This window comes from Elaeis guineensis, chromosome 13 (genome assembly GCF_000442705.2).
Source record: "Elaeis guineensis isolate ETL-2024a chromosome 13, EG11, whole genome shotgun sequence".
Classification (NCBI taxonomy): Eukaryota; Viridiplantae; Streptophyta; class Magnoliopsida; order Arecales; family Arecaceae; genus Elaeis; species Elaeis guineensis.
The window spans coordinates 3,275,644-3,302,233 of NC_026005.2; the positions used below are offsets into that span (position 1 = coordinate 3,275,644).

Sequence of the window (26,590 nt, forward strand, 5' to 3'; positions counted from 1 at the left end):
AATAGCACAATTAAGTTCTCGAGCAAGTTTGCTTACTGAAACAAGATTGCAAGTAAAATTAGGAGCATATAAAGTACGGTGCAAGGTAATATCATTGGTCAAAGTAACATCACCATATGAATGTACAGGCATATTGACTCCATTAGATAAAGTAACTGGGAGTGCATTGTCAAGAGGTTCAATATCATGAAGAAAGGACTTACAAAAGGTTAAGTGTTGGAAGCACCACTATCAAGGATCCAAGAATGATGAAAAGAATCAAGAGAGGCCTTACCAACAAAATTTACGGCACTTTGAGTCTTATCTTGTCCAAGAAGGGAAATAAGTTGCTGATATTGTGTAGGAGAAAGACCCGGTATTGGAGAGATTCTGTCTGTATTCAATGGTGTAGTAGCATTCACGGCAACCCCTCCTTGGTGCTGACTACCGGTCTCGGCTCCATTGCCTCTACCCTTAACTCGATCTTTGGATTGCCATCCAGATGGCTACCCGATTAGCTCGAAGCATCTATCACGGGTATGTCCTGTCTTCTTGCAGTGGTCGCATCGAAAATATTTTTTATTTCTTTCCTTGGAGCCGATCTCTTTATTCGTCCTTTCTATCATGGGCTTAACAGCGAGAGCCGCGGCTTCAGGTTGAGAAGTTCGAACAGCGGCGACTTCCTTCTGCTTTTCACCTCGAATCAATAAGGCATATGCCTTATTAACTGTTGGTAATGGCTCCATGGACAGCAGCTGATCTCGCAACGTGTCGTAGGAGTCCTTGAGACCAAAAAGAAACTGATGTAGTCTCTCTTCTTCTTTCTCAACTTGGATCTCTCTAGTGGCTCCACACGAACAAGTCGGCACCTTGGAATAAGCCGTAAGTTCCTCCCACAAGCCACGAAGATGGGCATAATAAGCGGCAATAGTCATATCATTGCCTTGCCTGAAACTCCAGATTTGGGTCTTTAACTCATGAATGCGAGGAGCATTGCCTTGAGAATATCTTTCCTCAAGATCGACCCAAATATCTCGAGCACTTTCAAAAAAAGAGATGCTGTCATAGATTTCTGGTACAACAGAGTTGTAGATCCATGACATCACCATTGAATTGCACGTATCCCAGAGAAAATGATCCCGTGATCCATCTATAGGTCGTGCAAGTGTCCCATCAACGAACCGAATTTTTCGTTTGGCTCGAAGAGCAGTGATAATGGCCCTTCGCCATGCAGGATAGTTCGGTCCCTTGAGAAGAGATGTCACAAGGGCATTTCCAGGATTCTCTGAAGGTGAGATGAAATAGGAAGATGCCGGATCATGCGCAGCATTTAAGGTCGATGACGAACCATCCACCATAGATTCGATTGTGGTGCTCTGATCGATTTGATCGGACATGTTGATGAGGATAAGATGTAGCAACTATTTGCCTCCAGCTACGTGCAAGAGGACGCTTCAGCAACAACTTGCTGTAAGCGCTTAATCAAGGAAAAGACTTGGATCAATGGCGACCCTGCTCTGATACCATGTAAAAGAAAAGCCCGAGAGATGCAAAAAAAGGAGGAGAAACATAAAAAAAATAAGTGGAGAAGATCACTTCATTATATTTCACTATGATATGTACATTCATATATAGAGATGAAGAAGAGAGAAACAGGCAGGAAATTGGAGAGATCACGGTATCAATCACGTGATCCTCCCAATTCAAAAACATACCATAGTAATTATAAAATATTCTAGACAATATTCTAGACAATGGACATTCCTAATATTCTGTAACATGCCATTGTAAAAAATATTATAGATAATGTATATTCCTAATATTCTATATATTCCTGATATAGACAATGTACATTCTTAATATAATAGCTAGCTTCAGTTATCATATATATGACGAAGAACCCATTCCTATAGAAGTATTTATAGGAGACAAACGAGAGGGAAATGGTAAGAGAGAGCAGCTGAACCCAAAACCGAGTAAGAACGACAGACGATGCGGATGATCTAGTCATGGAACTTGGACCGACCGGGTCTTATGATGCTAAAACTTGGACCGACCGGGTCTGATGATGCTAACAGGCAACAGCAAACCATTAGTATTGGAGGCTGCCACCTTGTCTCTTAAGTTGTTTCCTCGTTTTTTTTTAAAAAAATTATTTATTATTTTTTAGTGTGACTCCACTAAGTTTATAATAATAACAATGCAGATTAGTGGCACCAGATCAGATAAAAATATGATGGCACCTGGACCATTCATTCAAAGAACCAAAAATAAAGCTCATAAATGCTTGGCTTCCCCTTGCAGGGTTTCTGGTTTGAACGGAAGATATCAGTGGCCATGGAAATTTAGAAACGGTCAAACAATTAATGTTCTTCCAATATTCTTCCATGGAAGATTTTTTTTTTTTTTTTTTGCCTTTTTTTAGTTTAGAGAGAGAGAGAGTACCGAAGGCTTTCTTCAACGAAAGCAACATCGACGAATGCTCCATCTCCGCTGCCACTGCCACTGCCACTGCCACGGCCGGGCCTCCGAGGTCGAAGAGCAAGCCTTAGCCTCTTCGCAACCAGGTGCTGGAAGTCTCAGCTGGCAGCAGAGGCCACGTCAACAGCATAGCATTCCCCAGTCCGAGGCGTCGCCTGAGGGTTGAAGGACTCGGTCTCTTCCCTCTCTCACTCTCACTCTCACTCTCACACGCTCTGTTTAAAATCTCAGAGATCCAGCTCACGGACCAAGCGGCTTGGTGATCCACCTCAACCAAATTTATTAGAATTGTCTATATAAAAATATGTTAGTCTATTATCATATGCACTTAAATTTATATAAATATATTTAATACTTTATATTTATATTATTTTGATTACTTTGTATTGATTTTGGTATTATATAATATAACTTTATTTTTGTTTTTATATAATATATATACATGTATATTTACATTTAATAAATATATAAATATATCATGATATTAGTATATGTATTTATTATATTAATTTATATATGATATTATATATTTATGTTACTTAGATATTATATTATATTATATTATATATTTTGTTAATTATTTTATATTGACTCAGAAATTTGTCTGAGTTGCTGATCTGCTTGATTGAAAATTCAAGTGAACCGAGTTTTCATGTTATATTGACCCTTTTTTTTTGGGGGGGAGTGGGTAAGTGTTTAATGAAGTGGAAGAACATCGAATCCTGAGTGGCTCTCTTGTGCTCGACTACTCGGTACTTTCTCTATTTGCTGTTCCACTATTTATCCCATTCCACCCCCTGCCATCCTATTCCTTGGCTTCAGCCATCCTCTCCCATACTTCCCTTTGCAACCTTGCTTCCCCCTTTGCAGCTCTGCACCCTCAGTTATTCTTCCCTCTTCTTTGGCTCGTGCTCCACCATGGATGACCTCAAGGATGAGGTCTTCATTTAATTCCTCACTTCCTCCATGACTTTGGCATTTTTTCCTTCAATGAGTTCCAAATTTTCCTTTCTATAGTTCGCCAAGATTCCTTTGAATGGCCATTGATGTTATAAGGCCTAGTTGGACAGATGTAATAAGGCCAGGACCGAGTTGCTTTGCTCCCGCTTTTATTACATTGAAGAGTCTTCATGATCACAAGCAGAACTTACAGGCATTGATAACTTATGAGCAATTCAGAAAATTGCAACTATCTAGGTTAGATAAAGCTAAAGAAGTGATGATCATTCTAGATGTGAAGTTTTGGAATGATGTTTTTTATAGTTATATTGTTGGTCCTCTCATACACTTGCTGCATCTTGTTGTTTTGATGAGAGGCCTATATTGTTTCATCCATAAGAGCATGTACAAAGCATGTAAGGGGAGTAAGAAGATATTTCAGATATTTTTCAAGTCTTCCAAAATTGATTCTTCATCGGGAGTAGAGCATTCAATAATAAAATTAGCTAATGACTGAGCTTTCAACGAAGACCAAAGTTGATAGTGAATATCGAACTCATTTAATTCAATAGCCCACTTGACAATCCGACCTAAATTATCAAGCCGTTATAATGCTGATTCAAAAATTGATCAGTTAAGATAATAACAAAATAAGCTTGAAAATAAGATTGAAGTCATCTTTCCAATGTAATGAGAGCATAAATCTTCTCAGTTTTGAAATACTAAGTTTCAACATCTCTAAGTAGTTTGCTTGTATAATAAATTATTCTTTGTATTCATGCATAATTTCGGATCAAAACCGAACTAACAGTGTTAATTGAAACAGACAGATATACATGAATAATTCCTCACTTTCAACCGACTTTGATAGTAATAGAGCTGCACCAAGATATTTCTTGAGGTCGTCGAAGGTAGCTCGACATTCATCTGATCAATTAAAGTCTTTGATCTGCCTTAAAATTTTAAAGAAAGAAAGATATTTTTCAATTGATCTGGAAATAAATCGATTGAGCGATGCCACTTGTCCAGTAAGTTGCGGTACTTCTTTGATGGAGCTTGGATGCTTCATTTCAAGTAGAGCTCAGATTTTCTCGAGATTAGCTTCAATTTCTCTTTGAGTCATAAGAAAATTCAGAAATTTTTTTGAAGTCACTCCAAAAGTATATTTGTTGGAGTTGAGCTTCATTTAATATTTTCGTAATTCGCCGAAGGCTTCTTGCATTACTGATCTGACTTGGTACTTTTCACCAACATATCACTAATGTAAACCTTTATATTATGGCTAATTTGTTGCTTGAAGGTCTTATTGATTAAGCATTGGTATGTGGCACCTATATTTTTTAGACCAAAAGGCATTATTTTATCATAATACAAACCTCGTTTAGTAATTTATGTTCCGAAGTAGCATCAACAAGTTGGTCAACCCTTATAAGAGAAAAACTATCTTTTAGATAGATTTTGTTGAGATCGATATAATCAATATAGATTTTTTATTTTTCATTGACTTTTTTAATCATGACAACATTTGCAATCCACTTTGGCTATTGTGCTTCTCTAATGAATTTGACTTTTAGAAGCTTGTCGACTTCTTCATCTATTACTTTTTATTTTTTCGGAACGAAGCTTTTTTTTTTTTGCTATATCGATTTATGCTTTAAATCAACATTCAGCTTATGTACAATGACATCGGATAAATTCTCGGACATGTTAGAAGCTGATTAAGCAAAAATATCGACGTTTGTTCGAAGAAAAGATATTAATTTTTCTGTCAGATCGAGCTTTAACAAAGATTCAATTTAGACAGTCTTTTTGGATCATCACCCAAAGGAACAGTATTAAGTTTCTCAACAGTTTTTCTCGATTTTTGCTAATATCAATTTTATTTTTTTTGATCAAGAATTTCAATCGGTAGAGTTTTCATAGGTCTTTTCATTTTTGTGGCTATCAGAAAACACTGCTTAGCAAACATTTGATCTTCCCATAGTTCTCCGACTCCATAGTTGGGAATCAGACTAATAAGTGATAAGTAGAAACTACGGCCTTAAGGACGTTAACTCTAGGTCGGCCAAAGACAGCATTATAAGCTAATGGTACTTTGACAATCAGAAAAGTGAATATTATGGTTGATTGACGAGGTTCCATCCTTGTAGTAATGGGCAAAGTGACCTCCCCTTCCACAGCTACAGAATTTTCAGAGAACCCTATTAGGGGGGTGCCGATCTATTTTAGTTGATCTATCATATCCATTCTTTGGAATGCATCATAGAATAATACGTTAGCAGAGCTTCCATTATCAATTAATATTCTTTTTATATCATATTTTACTATTGTGATAGAGGCGACAACAGCATCATTATGAGAAATTTGAACTCCTCTATCATCATCATCATAAAATAAAATTATGTTATCTATATGCTGTCGCTTTGGAAGGCTCTTAGTTACCTTAGCTACCTCCTCAGTTTTATAAAGATCCAAAATTATGTTAATAACCCCAACAGTAGGTTTGTTGAGTTCATTTTCATTATCAAATTTCTGTCATTGGTCAATGGATCAATGCATCAATTTCACTTTTTAGTTGACGGCACTCCTTAGTATCATGGCTATGGTCTCGATGGAAATTATAGTATTTTTTTTATCTCTTTTAGCCGGAGGAACTTTTATAAGATTAGATCGGCGAAGATATCCTTGATCCTCGATTTTCATCAGTACCTGAGTTTGAGGAGCAGATAGTGAAGTGTAAGTATCAAATTATCGAGGTGGCCTTTTGGACCCCGAGGTCGTTCAGAATTATCCTGTTGATTTCTGCGATCTTCTTCTTAAGGCCATTTTTTTCATCCTTTTCTTTCTTCGCCTGACGAAGTATGCTCTCTTCCTCTTCAGCTTGGGCATACTTTCGAATCCGGATCAATATTTGTTCATAGTTGTCTAGATAGTTTTTGTTGAAAGAAAAGATCAGACGATTGCTCCTGAGTTTTTGCTTTAAAACTGTCATTGCAATGGACTCGTTGAAGTTCTTCACCTCCAGTATGACGGTATTAAAGCATGCCACATATTTTCGAAGGAATTCATCCTCCTGCTGTTTAACAGTAAAAAGATTGTTAGTATTCTTTAGATGAACCCTGTTATTATCAAAATATATGACAAACAGTTTAGCCAATAGCTCGAAAGATGAAATATATCCTAGCCGGAGATCGAAGAATCAAATTCTTGCAAATGTCTTGAGAGTGATGAGGAAAGTGATGCAGAGTAGGATATCAAATGCCCCTTGTAATCTCATAATGGCTTTGAAGCCTTTGAGATGATCTAAAGATCAGTGGAGCCATCAATTAATGATTCCACTATAGGCATCTTGAATCGGAAAAAAATTGGTTCGTCAAGAATTTCTTGAGAAAAGGAAGACTGTAAATTGAAATCTCTTCTGTCTTAAGAGTGGCTTCTAATCTATATCTCCATCAATTTTTTCTCAAGATCTTAGATCTTTTGTCCAAGACCTTCTTCTATATGCTTCTTATATGGAGCAGATCCTACTTCTCAAGATTGATCAGCACAATCAAAAAGATGATCATGGCAAAGATCTTGAGGAATTGATTGCTGAGTGTGATGCGATTGAGCTTCTTGGGGAGTTGTTTTTTTGCTACCATTCTGTCATATGCTGAAGTTGCTGTACTACGGAAGTGAGAGCTTGGACCTACTGAATCAAAAGATTAAATTATTGTGGATCAATAGTAATCGAAGGTTGGGTATTCATCTGAACATCTTCAGGAGAAAATGGAGCAGATAAAGGATGATTCGATGCCTTCTTATTCATCATTTTTATCAAAATTTTTCAAAAGTGCCCTTCTTTTAGCGTCAATCTATTACTATAAGATTTTAAAAGATTGATGGTGAGATCGATTTTGGACCGGACTAGACTACTTCTTAGTTGAATGCAACAAAGTATGCGGCGATTCCCACAAAGAAAGTCTCAAAATCGGTGGGGTACCCATCGATTCAGGATCCTCCGATGGTTAAGTCACATTAAGTCTGGAGAATAGGTTATGAAAATGAGAGAATAAAAGAATGAAAGAAGAAATTATAGACAAATGGAGAGGGACTCTTGTTCTCCTTGGTGGGAGAGCTGAAAATGATTCAGCAGAGTCTCAGCTCTATTAAATCAGACTTATCTTGTGGAGGATATCCTGCCCTCTTTTATATAGAGGGGGTGAGGAGACTTGCTCAGGTTGTTAGGCCGTTAGTTTATTATAACAGAATAATCAGCTGTATTGTCACGCCCCCGACCCGAGAGTATGAATCGAGGATCATGGCAACCGCCGCATACTCATAGAAAACTCTTCCTATAAGCATGCAAGGCATCTTATCATATTATCCTAAAACAACAGCGGAATAATTAGTCAATAATTTAAATCCGAAATATAACGACCTAAATTTTTTTCTTTAATATCTCAATAAATTCAACAATGATTCATAGTCCTTACATCAAATTCAATAAGACTTTCAACCGAAAATAAAAGTATAAAGATTCTGCTTTTGATCACTCTTCCATTCATATCTTGTATCATCTTAATTCCTCAACATCTGTATAAATAGTAAAATAAGAGGTAATGAGCTAGACAGCCCAGTAAGCAATGATCACTTTTCAACAGATTTCATCAGGCATTTAAGTAAATAATCATTTATAGAAAATAAGCATATCGAGTTCATCAATTCGAAATCAATTTCAATTATGCAACATAATTCATGCCAAATTCATTTCTTTTTTTTCGAAAATTTAAGTTTCTTTCAAGTTTTCAATTTCTTTCGTTCTTAAATTCTTTTCGTCAACCATGAGCTATGACCATATTTTTTCTGTGGCAGGGTCATAACACCGCGTATCTTCTTGCGGTGAGCTGTAAATCATCTGGCAGCAAAGTCCTTTGGAACCACTGGTCTCTCTGGCGGTTTGTCGCTGGTCTCTCTGACGACATGAACCCTCAGGACAAATCAATTACCAACATATATGCCCCCATTGATAGGGTCCTTTACATAGTCAGGTTGTCAATTCATATTATTCTTATATCAGAATTCTTCATAAATCATATTTTATATTCTAATTTTGATAATAAAATATATAATCATGTAGTATTGAAATCAATCAATATAATACATCATGAAATCAATATGTTCAATCATGCTTCATCACAATATTTCAAATAAGATATTTTTATAACAAAATACCATTCATCCAATTCATGCATCGTTTCACAAATCATGTCAGAAAAATACATTATAATTTATCGATAAATCTAGAAAAAATGAAACATTACTTACCTCGAACGTATTCCAATAAATCCACATAATTCTATAATTTTTTTTCTAAAAATTTTGTTCGTAGATCATATTGCGATATCCCATGATCAAACATCCACAATCCTATACAGAATCAATTTCAATAATTAGAAAGAATACGAATACCATATTTCAACGGTGTAGATTGGGTCCGATCATCTAATTTTATCTAATCAAAATCTAATTAGGACCTAAACGATCCAAAGTTTGACTATCAGATCAAATCGGATTCGGAGTGATAGGATCGAGGTTTCTTCATCAATTTCATAAAATCAAGTAGAAAGAGGCAATTAGAGGAGAGAGAATTCATGAGGTATAATTCGAATTGATCAGGTGACACAATCCAATATTATGATTGGTCCAATATCTCGAGTGGTGAAATCAACATGATCAAATCAAGTCATAGCTAGATCGAAATCATGGATGATCAAATCTAAAGATTCATGGTCTGATCAAGGTGGGTGCCAATACACTACCCAACAATCATGGATCAAGATTCTTCATCAGATCAGAAATATTAAAATTTTTTTTTTATTAATAAATCGATCAAGAGAGAGAAATTGATCGAGAGAGAAATGACTTTAGAGAGATAAAATTTTAGAGAGAGAAAATTTTAGAGAGAGAAAATTCATCTTGGACTCCTTAGACTATATGATTCAACAAATTCGATCGATCAGATCAAATCATGCTAAGATTATCATGTGAATAATTCAATAAAATTATATAAATTAAAATCTAAAAATACCTAATCTGATCAAAGTGGATGTCGGTATACCGTCCGGTGATCCCAGATCAAAAATCCATCACTAGAATCATTTAAATTCATCATCATTCTTCTCAAAATTTTAAAAAAATTTAGGAGAGAGAAATAATCTAGAGAGAAAATTTTAGAGAGAGAAAGTAGAGAGAGAAAGTCTAATTTTAGAGAGAGAAAATACTAGTTCGGTTTGAAGAAAGAGAGGAAAGAGAGAGAAACTCTCTTTATCATATTTTATTATTTATATCATTATTTATTTATTATTTTTTTCTTCTTTTCTTTCTTTCTTTCTTTTTTTTTTCTTTTTCTTCACGGAAGAGAGAGGAGTGAAAATCCTATTTATTATTATTATATTATTATTATATTATTTTTTTCTTTTTTTTCTTTTTTTTTTCTTTTTTTTTTTCTTCTTCTTTTTTTCTTTTTTTCTTTTCTTTTTTTTTCTTTTCCTTCTTCTTTTTCTTTCTTCTTCGGGCTCTTTCCTGGCCGAAACAGAGGACCGACAAGTCCCCTCGGAGTTCCGACCGACGGCGCAGCCGGTGTGGGGTGGCCGTCGGCAGGAGGGGGGTGGCCCAACGACAAGAGGAGGGCCAAACTGGTGGTCGGCGGTGACCACCGGTGTTGGAAATCAAAGAAAAATGGGCAAAAATAGAGGTTCTTCCGCAATAAAATTCGACGACTCCGGTTACCGGCGAGCGTGCACACTGGCATGGAAAGGAAAAGGAAGAAGAGAGGAAGAGAACCCAGTGCTTACCTCGAGCTCCGATGACATCTCTGGCGCAAATTTGGGATAAGCATAGAGACGGGCTTCCGTAGTGGTTTTCCGACGATTACCGCCGATTGGACTTGGGATCTTCGGTGAGAGGGAGAGAGGAGGGTTCTCCTCCTTAAATAGAGCCAGAGGGGGCCTCTTTTCTGACTTCGATTGGGAGCCGGCAAGAGGAGGAAGAAGACTCCCTTTGGGAGTCTTCTCCCCTATTTTTTTTTTTTCATTTGGGCTTTATGGCTAGGTTTGTTACATGGGCCAGGCCGGGCCATCACATTCTTCCCTTCTAAAAGAAATATCGTCCTCGAAATTTTTCTTGCTTGAATCTTTGTATTTTTTTTACTTGAATCTCATCCACAAATATTTTAATATTCTAATTCTTAATACAAATTCATTCTTAAATCATTTTATAAGGAAAAAGTCAATACATCAAATATTGATCTGGAATGGAACCATTCATTTTCTTATTTATCAAGATCAACATCTCAAAGATTTTTAATATTTCAAGATATCAAAATTATGATCTTATTTTCTGTAAAAATTAATGTTCAATATCTCATGACTCAAATTAAAATCAAATCTATCTCTTGTGAATAGAAGAAGGTCAATGTCTCTATTCTTGCATAAGAACTTCATTCATCATCATTCATTTATTTATTTATTTATTTCAAAATATTAACCACTCTTAATTTCAACCCATCATAAGATAGGAAAACATACTTCTATGAATCATTTGATGATATCCTAATCAATCAAAATTCAAAAATATTTTCTCTTATTCATACTTTCAAAGGTTGAAGATTTATCATTTCAATCTCATTCTCGAACTTTTGATATTTAATTCTCGATGCAACTTCATCATTAAGTCATTTCATAAAGATCAATATCATCAATGTTGATTAGAATTAATATCACTATTTCTAGTCATCGAAATTTTCTTACTCAAACCCTCAAACTCTTAAATATTCTAATTCTTGAAGCAAATTTTATCATTAAGTCATTCCATAATAAAATTCAATAACTCAAAAATTGATCTAAATCAAAACTATATTTTTCTTATAGTCAAAATCAATATCTCTATTCTAAGTAAGTATATCAATTTGCTTTATCTAAATGTTAACTACTCTTAATTAATCGATTCATTATCAAATTAAATTATAAATAACTCCAATCCATCTTTTGTAGAACAATCGTCAATATTAATAGATAATCTCAATCTTTTTCATTCAGTCAGAGAAATAATAATGATCAAAAGAATCCAAACTTTAAATTTTATTATACTCTGGAGATAAATATTTGAGTATAATAATCTAAGATCAAAATCATTATTCGATAAATAATCTTAAATTTTTTTTAATAAATAGAGAATTATAAAATTTAATTCTAGGATAGAAAATTTTTATCTCTAAATATTCTAAATCTAAAATCAAAAATCAAGGGTCCACTCATCCTAGAATTAGGATGCTAAATATTTTTTTTGTGGCATAGTAGGTGGAAGCACTACTTTTAAAAATCATATTAGGATATCTAAAATAATTTAAAATTTTAAAATATTATTCTTTCTAATATCAATAAATTTTTTATATCAAACCATATCATCTATCATAATTCTTTAACTCAAAGGGTCAACATTCCTGACTTACTCAAAGTAATTTAGATTACCATGCTTCCGCTGCGCACTCTGATCTAATAATCAAAATTTCTTAGGTTCACCAAAAAAAAATTTTGATCAAATTATTTCTTTATCTTATCAATAGAAAAGATCTAAAATTTTAAATTTTAATGGAAGTCAAAGATTAACTTTTGATTCTCATTCATACTTTTACTGGTATACAATAATCTTGATTAACCCTTGAGTCCAATATCATATTTAAACCATCATATGGATTTACTATAATCAATATGAATCAAATCTTAATTCTCATATCAATTCAATTTGATAAATTTCAAACCAAAAATCCTTATAAGTCAAATTAATGAAAAAAAAATCCTTCGATACTCCACCAAATTTGGACATAATCAGAATATATAAGAATTTCAAATTATTATTTTTTTTTTCTAAAATTTTTATCATTAGGATCTTCAATATCTATCAAATATCCTTTCATAACAATCATACAAGCTTCAAAAATTAAATCTCCATTTAATAGTAGATTCAATTAGGGACCTCGTTAACAAAAGCAAAGGAACTCCATATCAATTCCTAAATCCAAAATTTTTAAATTATAAATTTACATGGATCCCTTAATCTGAAATAAATATAAATCAGATCTTTTCTCTTAATCTGAGGATATCAATTTTTCATTAACAACCTCAACAATAATATCAAAAAATCTCTTGATCAACTTAGATACAAAATCTTTAAATTGAAATTTCATACACATCATGTAGTCTCCAAGAGACATAATAAGATCTATTATCTAGATCTAAGGATGATGATTAAAGATTTCAGTACGATGAATATCCTACAATCTCAAAATCAATTTCATCAATAAGAAATAGGCTTCTTTGCAATATCTTCAAATATGTATTTATCCTAATATACTACTTTATATATGATCCACATATCAAGTTCACTTTCGATAAATATTCCAATCAAGCATTATAAAAAAAAAATTTCTTAGCCCATTCTGGAACAATATTTTATTATCAAATCTTTATCTTGCCAATAATAATCAACTTCTCAACTAGAAGTAATATCATAGTATTATTCTCACATCGAATTTGAACTTACGATTCACTTGAATAATCAATGATCAAATTAATAACCACAATGCACAATAAAATTTTATGTCAATCCTTTTGTAATTACTTTCAATCAAAATCTAACTAATCATATCATGATCAATAGATCATCCATCATATTTCAAATGCTATATGTCATAATCTCTTGTGATCCTTTCATACATAATCTCAATATTTAATCAAAATTTATAAATATTTCTCCCACTACAATCATCAAAGATCCACTCTATAATATCCCTGGTGTCTATCCACTTACACCCATTCTATATCTGATTCTATATTTCATAATTCATCCACTTATCCTCTGATACCATAATAATTGTCACGCCCCCGATCCAAGATTGTGAATCGAGGGTCATGGCAACCGCCGCATACTCATAGAAAACTCTTTCCATAAGCATGCAAGGCATCTTATCATATTATCCTAAAACAACAGCGAAATAATTAGTCAATAATTTAAATTCAAAATATAACGATCTAAATTTTTTTCTTTAATGTCTCAATAAATTCAACAATGATTCATAGTCCTTACATCAAATTCAATAAGACTTTCAACCGAAAATAAAAGTATAAAGATTCTGCTTCTGATCACTCTTCCATTCATATCTTGTATTATCTTAATTTCTCAACATCTGTAAAAATAGTAAAATAAGAGGTAATGAGCTAGACAGCCCAGTAAGCAATAATCACTTTTCAACAGATTTCATCAGGCATTTAAGTAAATAATCATTTATAGAAAATAAGCATATCGAGTTCATCAATTCGAAATCAATTTCAATTATGCAACATAATTCATGCCAAATTCATTTCTTTTTTTTGAAAATTTAAGTTTCTTTCAAGATTTTAATTTCTTTCGTTCTTAAATTCTTTTCATCAACCATGAGCTATGATCATATTTTTCTTGTGGCAGGGTCATAACACCGCGTATCTTCTTGCGGTGAGCTGCGAATCATCTGGCAGCAAAGTCCTTCGGAATCGCTGGTCTCTCTGATAGTTTGTCGCTGGTCTCTCTGGCGACATGAATCCTCAGGACAAATCAATTACCAACATATATGCCCCCATTGGCAGGGTCCTTTACATAGTCAGGTTGTCAATTCATATTATTCTTATATCAGAATTCTTCATAAATCATATTTCATATTCTAATTTCGATAATAAAATATATAATCATGTAGTATCGAAATTAATCAATATAATGCATCATGAAATTAATATGTTCAATCATGCTTCATCACAATATTTCAAATAAGATATTTTCATAACAAAATACCATTCATCCAATTCATGCATCGTTTCACAAATCATATCAGAAAAATACATTATAATTTATCGATAAATCTAAAAAAAATAAAATATTACTTATCTCGAACTCATTCCAATAAATTCACATAATTCTATAAATTTTCTTCTAAAAATTTTGTTCGTAGATCATATTGCGATATCCCATGATCAAACATCCACAATCCTATACAGAATCAATTTCAATAATTAGAAAGAATACGAATACCATATTTCAACGGTTTAGATTGGGTCCGATCATCTAATTTTAGCTAATCAAAATCTAATTAGGACCTAAACGATCCAAAGTTTGACTATTAGATCAAATCGAATTCGAAATGATAGGATCGAGATTTCTTCATCGATTTCATAAAATCAAGTAGAGAGAGACAATTAGAGGAGAGAGAATTCATGAGGTATAATTCGAATTGATCAGGTGACATAATCCAACATTATGATTGGTCCAATATCTCGAGTAGTAAAATCAACATGATCAAATCAAGTCATAGTTAGATCGAAATCATGGATGATCAAATCTAAAGATTCATGGTCTGATCAAGGTGGGTGCCAATACACTACCCAACAATCATGGATCAAGATTCTTCATCAGATCAAAATATTAAAAAAATTTTTATTAATAAATCGATCAAGAGAGAGAAATCAATCGAGAGAGAAATGGTTTTAGAGGGAGAAAATTTTAGAGAAAGAAAATTTTAGAGAGAGAAAATTCATCTTGGACTTTTAGACTATATGATTCAACAAATTTGATCGATCAGATCAAATCATGCTAAGATTATCATGTGGATAATTCAATAAAATTATAAAAATTAAAATCTAAAAATATCTAATCTGATCAAAGTGGATGTCGGTATACCGTCCGGTGATCCCAAATCAAAAATCCATCACTAGAATCATTTAAATTCATCATCATTCTTCTCAAAATTTTAAAAAATCTTAGGAGAGAGAAATAATCTAGAGAAAAAATTTTAGAGAGAGAAAATAGAGAGAGAAAGTCCAATTCTAGAGCGAGAAAATACTAGTTCAGGTTGAAGAAAGAGAGGGAAGAAAAAGAAACTCTCTTTCTCATATTTTATTATTTATATCATTATTTATTTATTTTTTTCTTTCTTCTTTTCTTTCTTTCTTTCTTTTTTTTTTCTTTTTCTTCACGGAAGAGAGAGGAGAGAAAATCTTATTTATTATTATTATATTATTATTATATTATTTTTCTTCTTCTTCTTCTTCTTTTTCATTTTCTTTTTTTTTCATTTTTTTTCTTTTCTTTTCCTTCTTCTTTTTTTTCTTTTTTTCTTTTCTTTTTTTTTCTTTTCCTTCTTCTTTTTCTTTCTTCTTCGGGCTCTTTCCTGACCGAAACAGAGGACCGACAAGTCCCCTCCTTGGAGTTCCAACCGGTGGCGCAGCCGGTGTGAGACGACCGTCGGCAGGAAGTGGGCGGCCCAATGACAAGAGGAGGGCCAAACCGGTGGTCGGCGGTGACCACTGGCGTCGAAAATCAAAGAAAAATGGGCAAAAATAGAGGTTCTTCCGCAACAAAATCCGGTGACTCTGGTTGCCGGCGAGCGTGCACACTGGCACGGGAAGGAAAAGGGAGAAGAGAGGAAGAGAACCCAGTGCTTACCTCGAGCTCCGGCGATATCTCTGGCGCAAATTTGGGATAAGCATAGAGACGGGCTTCCGTGGTGGTTTTCCGGCGATTGCCGCCGACTGGGCTTGAGATCTTCGGTGAGAGGGAGAGATGAGGGTTCTCCTTCTTAAATAGAGCCAGAGGGGGGCTCTTTTCCTACTCCGATTGGGAGCCGGCGAGAGGAGGAAGAAGACTCCTGTTTTTCTTTTTTTTTTTTTTTCATTTGGGCTTTGTGGCTGGGTTTGTTACATGGGCCAGGCCGGGCCATCACATGTATAAAGATCATGGGACGTTTGTCCATATAGTAATTGGTTGTAATATAGTTGGAAGACAGCTAATACTGAGCTGGATGACAGCTACCAGATAATTATTAATATTCTGAGATACATCGGCATTATACCAACGTGACACAGATTAGATCGACAAACGACTGAACTGAACATCATGTACTCCATTAGTACTTAATAACCACATCAGCCTAAAACCAATGTAATTCATCGCAAATCGGCCATATGCTGAGATGGGTATTATACTTTAATTAGGAACAGCCCTAGACGAGTTAGGTCGATCAAATGTTAGCCTGAAGAAGTAGATCGGTAAACGGCCAATGTGATCTAAAAGAATATTCATGATTCAAATAATAATTTATCTCCACGTGTCCAAATGATGAGGTTGGATTGTATATACCAACAATCAGAATCCTTGTTTGCATCTTTTACTTTTTGTCTGTTTACCGAAAAAAATTATTTTTTTAAAATTAATCAAATCATTGTAATCTCGAGCAAGCATTTTGGGTCAGATCATCAAGTTCTGCCGATTTCAACAAGGAACTTAATCAATTCAACAAAATCTCGCCTATCAAGAGAACCAAATTAGTAAACCAATCAAATAATTGGTTGGAGACATGAATCTTAATAAATTGCAACACTCTTTTAGTTGACCTTTTATATTGACCTGATGTTATGGCAAGGTGTTGTTCTTGAAGGCTGGTGCACCCAAGTACCCAGTAGTTACAGGGAGACGCGACGGTGTGCAATCCGTACAGTCGAATCAGTAGACCTACCATCTCCTTCTATTTCATGGAATCGAGCCCTTGCATACTTCCAATCTCGAGGTCTGGATGTGCTTGACCTTGGAACAACTTTAGGTAACATACATGATCTCTAACATCTTCTCTTCCTATACTTTGATAAGTTCTACTCATCTACTGTACCTGAAAGCAACCTTCTGACAAAAAAATCAACTTATCTTGAAATGTTCAGTGCAGTTTCTGATCTTGTTAAGGGATCAAGGTAATTTTACTTATACAAAATAACCCTAGTTAGTTGTTCAAAAATAAGCTTATTTGCACGTAAATAATCTTAAAATAACCTTATTGGGATGCCAATGATGACAAGTTTTCTTTGGATTACTGACGTAATTTGTATATTGCCATTCCTCAACCTTACTTGTATTACTTGATTAATTTAGTAGGTGACAGCATATATATTACCATATACAAAACTGTTCTCTCTCGAGTAAAACTTCATTTTAGTTTCTATACTAGCTTTTAATATGTAGGTGCTCACACCATGGGAGTGACTCACTGCCATTACATCCATGATCGCATTCATAACTTCAACCACACCGCCAAACCAGACCCGATCATGGCTCGATCTCTCTCTCTCTCTCCAGCTGATTAGGAGGAAATGCCAGCCACAATGCTATGACATGCACCGAGATCCGACAGTCTTCCTATATCCCATATCCGGCAAGAACTACACATTTGAGAACTCCTACAACAAACGAGTACTAAGGAAGTTGGGTGTGCTTGGAATAGACCAGCGGTTCACTTCCTCTGAGGATGGAAGGCGGATAGCTGATCAGTTTGCCCATAATTTCGAAGATTTCAGGCGTTATTTTGCTTTCACAATGAGCCGAATGGGGAGCATAGGAGTGCTGACAGGTACCAAAGGTGAGATTCGGAGTCACTGTCGGTACACAAATGCAAAGAATCCAAAAATTTGATGTGAGGAATTACATCTTGACCATTAATTTTAGTTGAACAACATCTTGTTTCCTTTGGCAAATTGGAGCTCTTCTTATTTCTAGACTGAGTGGTGTACTTAGCTAGATCGTCACCTATTCAAATAAGGATTGTCTTTTTCCTATCATCACGAAGCATAACAAGGCAATGCAAGACTACTTCAAGCGTCTCTATAAATTGCAGCAAGAACAGAAGTCATACTTTCATAGAATAACAGTTTATTAATGAATGCTAGTAACGTTAGAACGATGCAATGGCAAAGCATGGGTCGAAACACATGCATGTTATAAAGCATAAAGCTTGCACCCTTATCCAATGCGATTAGAGAGCCATCTGTAAATGAGCTGGTGTACAACCGCGCATATGAGCTGGACGTGGAATCGTAGCCAGCTGTGGCTTGATAGAGGAAACCACTGTGGACATTTGCAGAACGGCTGAGTCTATCACAATAATAGCTTACCTCGGTAGATGATCGGGGTGAATTAGAGATGCCATAAGATTCATCCCGGATAAAAATATTAGGATTCAGACCGGTACACAACCGATCTGAGCACTTCTGTCAGTAGAGACATCATCTAGAATACAAAGATGTCTTTTATTCAGTTCAGTATAATACCGATCTAAATCTACTTACAGATAGATTGGTATGTTGGGATCTGGTGCTTTAAGATCGATACCTCCTTGATCTCATATGATGATGTCACGTGTCTCGAGGTTGGTTTAATACATCAACAGTCATCGTACCATAATTCGAAGTATTTGAGCTACGAACATGCAAGCATACATATGCACAGAGGCAGCAAATATATCCTACTCCTATAGGAAAAACAAGAAGTTAATTGGTTAAAAATAATATTATTTACAAGCCGGGATTCTCTCCAGCTTGGTGTCGAACTGGAGAGATCAGTTGCCATTCACCGTCGGTCAATGTATGGTGGAACATCCAGCACCAGAGCATGGCAGAGACAACCCTGCATACATGCATGTTTCATGGATTCCATTCAATCATCAATTGTTCAACGATACACAGACAGCTGCTGATTGGCCACTGGAAATCTCCAGTTCAATCTCCAATGGGAGAGGTTTCGAACTCATTATTTGCACCTAGATATATCAATAGGAGCCTAAAAATTAAGCAAGCAAAACTGGTTTAATCAATGTGATATCATGCAACCCAGAAGCAAGAAAATTTATGAACTTTGTAAATTGTTCCAAGGCATATACATGTGGATGTCACAAATAGTGAAAATATATAAACCATATGATGTATGTTAAATAAATTAATTTTTACAACAACAATCTGAAAAAAAAAAAAGAAAAATTATGGGAAGGACTTTCTTTCTCTAATTTTATGCTATGTTGGGGGCAACACCATAAAACAAGCCGCCTCCCGCCTCCTGAACACGAAGTGTACGAGGAGCTCCAGCTCTCGTCCAAGACGTTCAAACAAAATGTCCAGATTCCTATTCCTCCTCATCCTCCTCCTCGCCTAGGTTGCTCGATTCTGCGCCGTGTCCTTGAAATCCTCGAGGCACGGAGGACGGATCTCAGCGTGGGATTTCGGGAATATCGCTCTGGATCGGAGACTGAAACTACCTGGTGAAGGCGGATTCTAGATTCCCGATTTATTTTTTTTTAGGATCTGTTTTAGAGCCATGAGCCCTTCTTTTGATCCTGGTATTGGCGTTTTGGAGGAAAATTTTATTATATCATATGATTGTTTGTTCCATTAATTTTATCATGGATTTCTAACATCTTTTCTGATCCGCGTGTAATATTATTATTTCTATTGAGAGTGTGGCTGCACCAACGAAAGCGGACATGGAGCGTTGGTCGTGTTGTCTCATTGATGGCGGCCTTCGGCGCTCTCTCTCTCTCCCAAAACAAAAAAAAAGGAAAAAAAAAAAAAGAAAGATTCCAGGACCGGTATTGGAAGAACATCAATTGCTTGACCGCTTCTAAATTTCCACGGCCATGCCAACAAGATGGATCGTATGAAATTTTCTAAGAAAAGACGAAACCCCACAAGGAGCAATTAACGAAGAATCAATTGATGTGTAGAATTTCTTGTTTACGATAGAATGAGCCTATTTAATAATTTCTTACAAACAAGGAGAAGCCATGCAAGCATTTATGCGGCCTTGTTTTATGTCCGTGAATGATTCGCCCAGCATATTCGATCTGACCTTGTACCATCAATCTGTATTGTTATTATGATTATAAACTTAATGCAGCCACACTAAAAAAAACAATAAATAAAATTTTAAAAAAATGAGGAACCAACCGGCATCCTCCAATACTAATGGGTGGTGGTTAGTTGTCACCATCATAAATGACCCTAGCTACATGGACCCGATCCGGTCTAAGTGTCATGTCTAGATCATCCACATGGTCTGACCTTCTGACTCAGTTCTGGGATCGACCTTTTGACTGAGTTCTGGGATCGACCTTCTGAGTTCTGGGATCGACCTTCTGACTTAGTTTTAGGATCGACCTTCTAAGTTCTGGGATCGACCTTCTGACTCAGTTCTGGGATTGACCTTCTGACTCTTACCCTTTCCTCCCCTTCGTTGCCTATAAATATAAATCTAGGAATGGATTCTTCATCATACGAAAACCGAAGCTATTAAGCATCCCTTGGTTCGTAGTCTTAACTCTTGAATTGCGCAGACCTAGCTTTGTTTGAAGCCCGGTAGACAGCTTTATGGGTTCCCTTAGCTTGAGCCTTTCAACCGTCAGCAATGGCACCGCCACGCCAAGGTCTCCACCTTCCCTTGGAAAGATGGTTACAGTGCTGAGCATAGATGGCGGGGGTGTGAGAGGCATCATCCCAGGAACTATCCTTGCCTTCCTCGAATCCAAGCTTCAGGTAGGGAAATCCTATTCCATTCAATAGATCAAGAAGTTCTACATGTAATTGATAGGTGCAATTAATATTCTTCCTCAGCAAGCAACCATAACGTTTGTTTGGCTGCATGCAGGAGCTTGATGGAGAGGATGTGAGACTTGCGGATTACTTTGATGTTATTGCTGGAACAAGCACTGGTGGGTTGGTGACCGCCATGCTCGCTGCTCCAGATGAGAATAATCGTCCACTCTTCGCGGCGAAGGAAATCAATGACTTCTACCTTCAAAATTGTCCAAAGATTTTTCCCAAGAGTGGGTAAGTATGGGGAGACATCGTCCAAACTCCTTAAAATACTGAATTTAGAGATGTTGAGAAGAGTGATTCTAGTCATACCTAGGAGTAGAAAAACAAAAAAAAAATGAAGACCAGGTCTGATGTGTACATGAAACTCCAGACTATGATACATGCGCATGTTTACACGTAACCCAAGACCGAGGCTTAAGGAATTGAATGAAAATTTGTATATATGATAACTCTGTGATAAGAATTTATAGTTGCCCACTTACATTAAGCAATTCATGATGCTTCTCCATGCAGCAAGGGAATTTTAGGATCAGTGGCGAGCTTATTTGGCAGCATCACGGGTCCAAAGTACGACGGCAAGTATCTCCACTCCAAAGTAGAGCAATTGCTTGGTGGGACTAGACTCCATCAGACTTTAACAAATGTAGTTATTCCCACTTTTGACATCAAGCTTCTCCAGCCTACCATCTTCTCCACCTTTGAGGTATATATTATATATGTTTCCCTCTCCCAAAAACACCATTTAAATTTGCATGAACTCTTTTTCTTCCTTTGACACAATTAGGCATGCATAACGTTAAATTTACCTCTTCCCCTTCTCTACAGGCTAACAAGGAAGCTTCAAAAGATGCTCTTCTGTCAGATATATGCATAAGTACTTCTGCAGCCCCGACATACCTTCCCGCATACTATTTTCAAACCAAAGACGTCGACGGAAAGTCCCGAAGCTTTAATCTCATTGATGGAGGGGTTGCGGCAAATAATCCAGTAAGTCATCACAAGAACACCATTTCAGTTATTAATTTCTGCATTATTTTATAAAGAAAAACTAACGCGTCGATTGTAATCATCTTAAATGATTGAGAACAGACATTATTGGCCTTGAATGAAGTTACGAAAGAAATTTTCCTACAAAATGCTGACTTCTTGCCAATCAAGCCAGTAGACTATGGAAAATTTCTGGTTCTCTCGTTGGGGACTGGATCAGCCAAGCAAGAAGAGAAATTGAATGCATCCAAGGCATCCAAGTGGGGCGTCCTTGGATGGCTATACAACAATGGCACGACACCATTGATTGATAGTTTTAGTCAAGCTAGTTCTGATATGGTGGACATCCATGTCTCTGTCGTATTCCAAGCATTGCATTGCGACAACTATCTTCGGATACAGGTAATAATAACATTCTAGCCGCTAATTAAAGGAATGATAACGAGATTTCATTTTCTAAGTTTCTTATTGATTTGATGGACGATGGATGCATGCGACTGAACTATTTGGTTTGCTTGTAGGATGATACTTTGATGGGTGACACAGCATCTGTAGACGTATCTTCCAAAGAGAATTTAATGAAGCTCGTTCAAATTGGCAAACAACTGCTAAAGAAACCAGTATCGAGGGTGAACTTAGACTCTGGAGTGTCTGAAGCGGTCCAAATGGCAGGAACAAATGAAGAAGAACTGACTCGTTTTGCCAAGATGCTTTCAGATGAAAGACGACTCAGGCTTGGGAAGATGCATTTGAATTGATAGCATCGGCATGGTGCCAAACAAGAGAACGTCAATTAATTCCCTTCGTCTATGGAATAAAATTATTCTTTCATTCTTCTAATTTGTTCATTGAATAAAATGGGGGTAGCTTCCTGCTACTTCCTTTTTACATCAAAAAAAAAAAAATCTTTTATTCTTTCTTTTCTGTTACAAAATATTCTTTTATTCTTTTATTATGATCTTTAAATAACATTTCTGAACAAAAAGTTTGGGAGATAATCTGTTCTATAATACATGCATATGATTTCTTTCTTTTGATAGAAGAATCATATCTAGTTGCTTATCTAAACGAAGAGAGATCGTATGCCCGCACCTATTAATGAAGAAGACCTTTCCGGAGATTGCGCTGAAAAAGCAATCAAACATTTGATGCTTAAGTGAACGAATTAGTGATATTAAAAATATTGGAACTTCAATTTCCCACTTGAGGTGTTGTTTGTAGGAGATACTAAACGTACGTAGTGCTTTTCTAGTAAATGAATTTGGTGAAAAAGATATATAATGGAGTGTTTGGGATATCTTATAAAAATACATTATTTTTCTTTTAGACCCAATTATTCGTAATTGTGAGAAAGATTGTGAATATATATAGACAGCAGACCCCCAAGAAGACCATGGTTAAGTATGCCCGCACCTATTATTGAAGAAGACCATGGTTAAGTATATGGACACAGTCAGAAAAGCATCCCCTCTATATGAAATAGAAAGATTTGTTTGCACCATCATTGACCTAACCATCCTTAAAAGTATTCTATTCCGTCTACCTGCAACATTATTTTGTTATGAAGCTTTAAGAATGGTCAACTGTCAATATATCTCTATCTCATTGTCGAGCATCTTAAACTGCCCAAATAAATATTCATGCTCTCATTCAATTCTTAAAATTTTGATTATTTTATCTAGTTGATTCTCAACCAAACTCAAATATCATCAAAAGCAATCTAATACTTCTAATTTATGGGAGATTAAGTAATTAAACATGACCAAAACTTGTGAAGCCATACAGAAGGGCAATTACAGAAACCAAGTTTCATTAAGTATCTAATACATATAGGACACCATATATGAGCATGTATAGTACGACCATCATTCAGCATTGTGGGTGCCTATACCTTTTATTCCAACTCTAGAATTATCTCCTATATATATCCATCTTGTTTCAAGATTGATTCGATGGTACTATTCTTCCATCCATGGCCAGTAATCATAATATCCCATCTCAACTCATGGCTGATATGCCACATTTCATGCATGGTGAATTAGTCTACATGCTTTCATTTTTTTCACTTTTATAATTACGTAACATTATGTTTGTCTTTTCGATAAAGGACTAATTACAATCGTACTTCAGCTTACGATAGATCAAATACAATGCTACAACTTAGTCCAGAACTGATTCAACACATACACGCATACCATATTTCTTATATGACCAATTTGTCCAAATACTGCCCATACCCTATCTATATTATTAAAATTATGATCTGATTTTTGGCATCATTATAATCACAATCATACTCTAGCCTATGGTAAATCAAACACAATGCACACACTAGTTCGAAGCTGATCTAATATATATGCTATATTTCTTGTATGACCAACTAATCCAGATACCGCTCAAACCCTATCAATTAAGTTATGTTTTTCCTACTCAGATATTATTAAGCACCAATTAATTATAATTCAAGCAACATTAATTCAACAATGTATAATACATGTACCGTAGTTATAAAATATACATCAATCGTACATATGCATATTTATATGATTTTTATAAACATATAGACGATCATGTTGAAAACTCTACCTCCACCGACGATTGACTCAAACACTATGAATATCGACCGACTCCTAAATCCTTGAACTCAAGGCCAGGGAGTTTGGCTTAACATCATCTTGCCTAAGCAATGCTCACCTACAAAGTTAGGCCCATCAAATCAAATGTAAATGTTCATGGTTTATGATAGAAAGTTATAAAAGACTAACCTTGACTTCACAATTCAGAGTTGGGATCTCGCCTAGGGTTGACCCACACCAAAAACACCTTTGGACCCACCACTAGGTCACTAAATATATATAGAGAGAAAGAGTATAGATGAAAGAGAAAGAAAAGAGAGGAAAGAGGGAGTTTTTTTTAATTTTCTCTCATCTTTTTTGTTTCGGCTTTTTGAAAAAAATAAAGAAGGCAAAAAGCTTTAGGAACAACCACCTCCCCTCCCACATCGGTGATCCCCGATGGCAGCGATAACGCCAATTGCTATAGTAGCTTCGGCCCTTGGCAATCTAAGCACGGCCACATCTGACGCTAGTGGCTGACTTGACAGAAGAAGAGAACAAAACAAGGGAAGTCTTGTTCACAAACTCCAACCCCTACCTACCAACGATAATGCCCATAGAACCTCCCTACCCAAAAAAAAGGAAAAGCAGGGGTCTAATGGCCATACCTCATTTCTAGAGAAGTACTTGATCCTCTTTTCCTACCAGAATGGTGGTGGTTTGCGAATAGTGCTTAATGAAAAATCAAGAAAATCTCATAGATTTTAATGGCAATTTGATTGAGGATGCATGAGGGGCAATGCCTAAAGGGAATAGGTGGCATTGTTTTTATATAAAAAATCCTTGGATATCATTGGAATCCGACGAGACCTAGAATTTACTTTTTGTCTGACTCGAGAGAGGAGGTGGATGCTAATCGGGAGCTCTTTTCCTAAGCATGTGAGATTCAAAAATTTTTCTTTTTTTATCTGTTTGCTTTAAAAATCGTATGAAAAAAAAAATATTCTTGATGGTCAAAGAATCGGATCCTTACACCCCCACCCAATTCATCATTCTCGCGCTCATGTTCTCTCAATCCCACTCACTACAACAAAGTAGGATATTAGTGATGAATATTTATATTTTTTAAAAAAGTAATTTATGAATATTTATATTTAATTTATATTTATAATATTTTTTATAAATTAAAAATAAAAAATAAAAATAAAAAATTTACACAATAAACTCACAAATAAATTTTATCACCTTATTATATTAAATTAAAATTACAAAAGATCTAAAATAAAAATAAAAAATTACACAAATAGATCATCTAGGGAAAGGGAGCACTCGGATGAGCTCAGACCGCCTGCTGCTACCTCATCAGCTGCATCATCTGCTCTATCTATGCCATCCACTCTACATCCAGATCTGAAGCTGCTGATACTCATCGACGCATGCAGTTAACTCATCAGCTTGCTGCTCAGCCTGTCTCTGGACCTTCGCCAACCGAGCATTGCAAGCAGCATGGTTGTCAGCCCTGGACGAGCGTGAGGATGAAGGAGCAGTGATCCCATGCCCTAGACTCCTAACACAACAGGATCTCGTACCAAGTATCTGATCACAGATCTCGTCATCTGTGAATGCAGTCGAGCCCTCAAAGATAGGCTGGGATCTGAAAATTAAAGTTATAGCTATTTTAATTTCGTACTGAAAATCAAACTACGAATGAACAAAATAAGTAAAAAATTTACAAAGAGCTCCTGGCTCTCCATCATCCATTCTCTTGACCGTCATTGGTGGGTCTACCGGTAGATATCGATCCCATAAAAAAACTCGTCACTCTAAGCATCTCTCTGCAATTTAAAAATAATTAATTAAAATTTTTTTAAATAGCTAGAGAATTATATACTAATCAGAAATTACTTACCATCTGCTCCATATGACGAGCGAACAACTTCGAACCCCCACAATGCGGTATGGTCTGTCTAACCTGATTCACGATGTTCTGTGCATATTTTCTTTATACAGTTAGCAGTCAAATTAGTAAGTAACAAACTGAATTTAAGAATAAATAATTCAATCATTAAACTCTAAAAAATAATTTGGATGTGTAACCTGATATGTCGGATCCTCTCATAATGCCAGCATATGACAGTCCAATCATCCATAGTGATGCTGTCATAGGGTCGCTGT

General features: G+C 35.6%; 1 protein-coding gene and 1 pseudogene across 1 annotated transcript; both read left to right on the plus strand.

Annotated features, from left to right (window-relative positions):
* The first annotated feature begins 2,458 nt into the window (after positions 1-2,458).
* On the plus strand, positions 2,459-17,922 carry LOC109505077 (probable peroxidase 61; annotated as a pseudogene).
* A 2,691-nt stretch (positions 17,923-20,613) lies between these two features.
* On the plus strand, positions 20,614-22,618 carry LOC140853326 (patatin-like protein 2). Its single transcript, XM_073247830.1, has 6 exons — positions 20,614-20,810; positions 20,923-21,104; positions 21,387-21,576; positions 21,699-21,860; positions 21,963-22,262; positions 22,382-22,618. The coding sequence occupies exons 1-6, from the start codon at positions 20,646-20,648 to the stop codon at positions 22,616-22,618; spliced, it is 1,236 nt and encodes a 411-aa protein (XP_073103931.1). The 5' UTR covers positions 20,614-20,645.
* The last annotated feature ends 3,972 nt before the right edge of the window (positions 22,619-26,590 follow it).

Coding starts and splice junctions, on each gene's coding strand:
- LOC140853326 (XM_073247830.1), top strand. CDS start 20,646: ATGGGTTCCCTTAGCTTGAGCCTTTCAACCGTCAGCAATGGCACCGCC. Junction 20,811..20,922: donor TCCTCGAATCCAAGCTTCAG/GTAGGGAAATCC, acceptor GGCTGCATGCAG/GAGCTTGATGGAGAGGATGT. Junction 22,263..22,381: donor ACAACTATCTTCGGATACAG/GTAATAATAACA, acceptor GTTTGCTTGTAG/GATGATACTTTGATGGGTGA.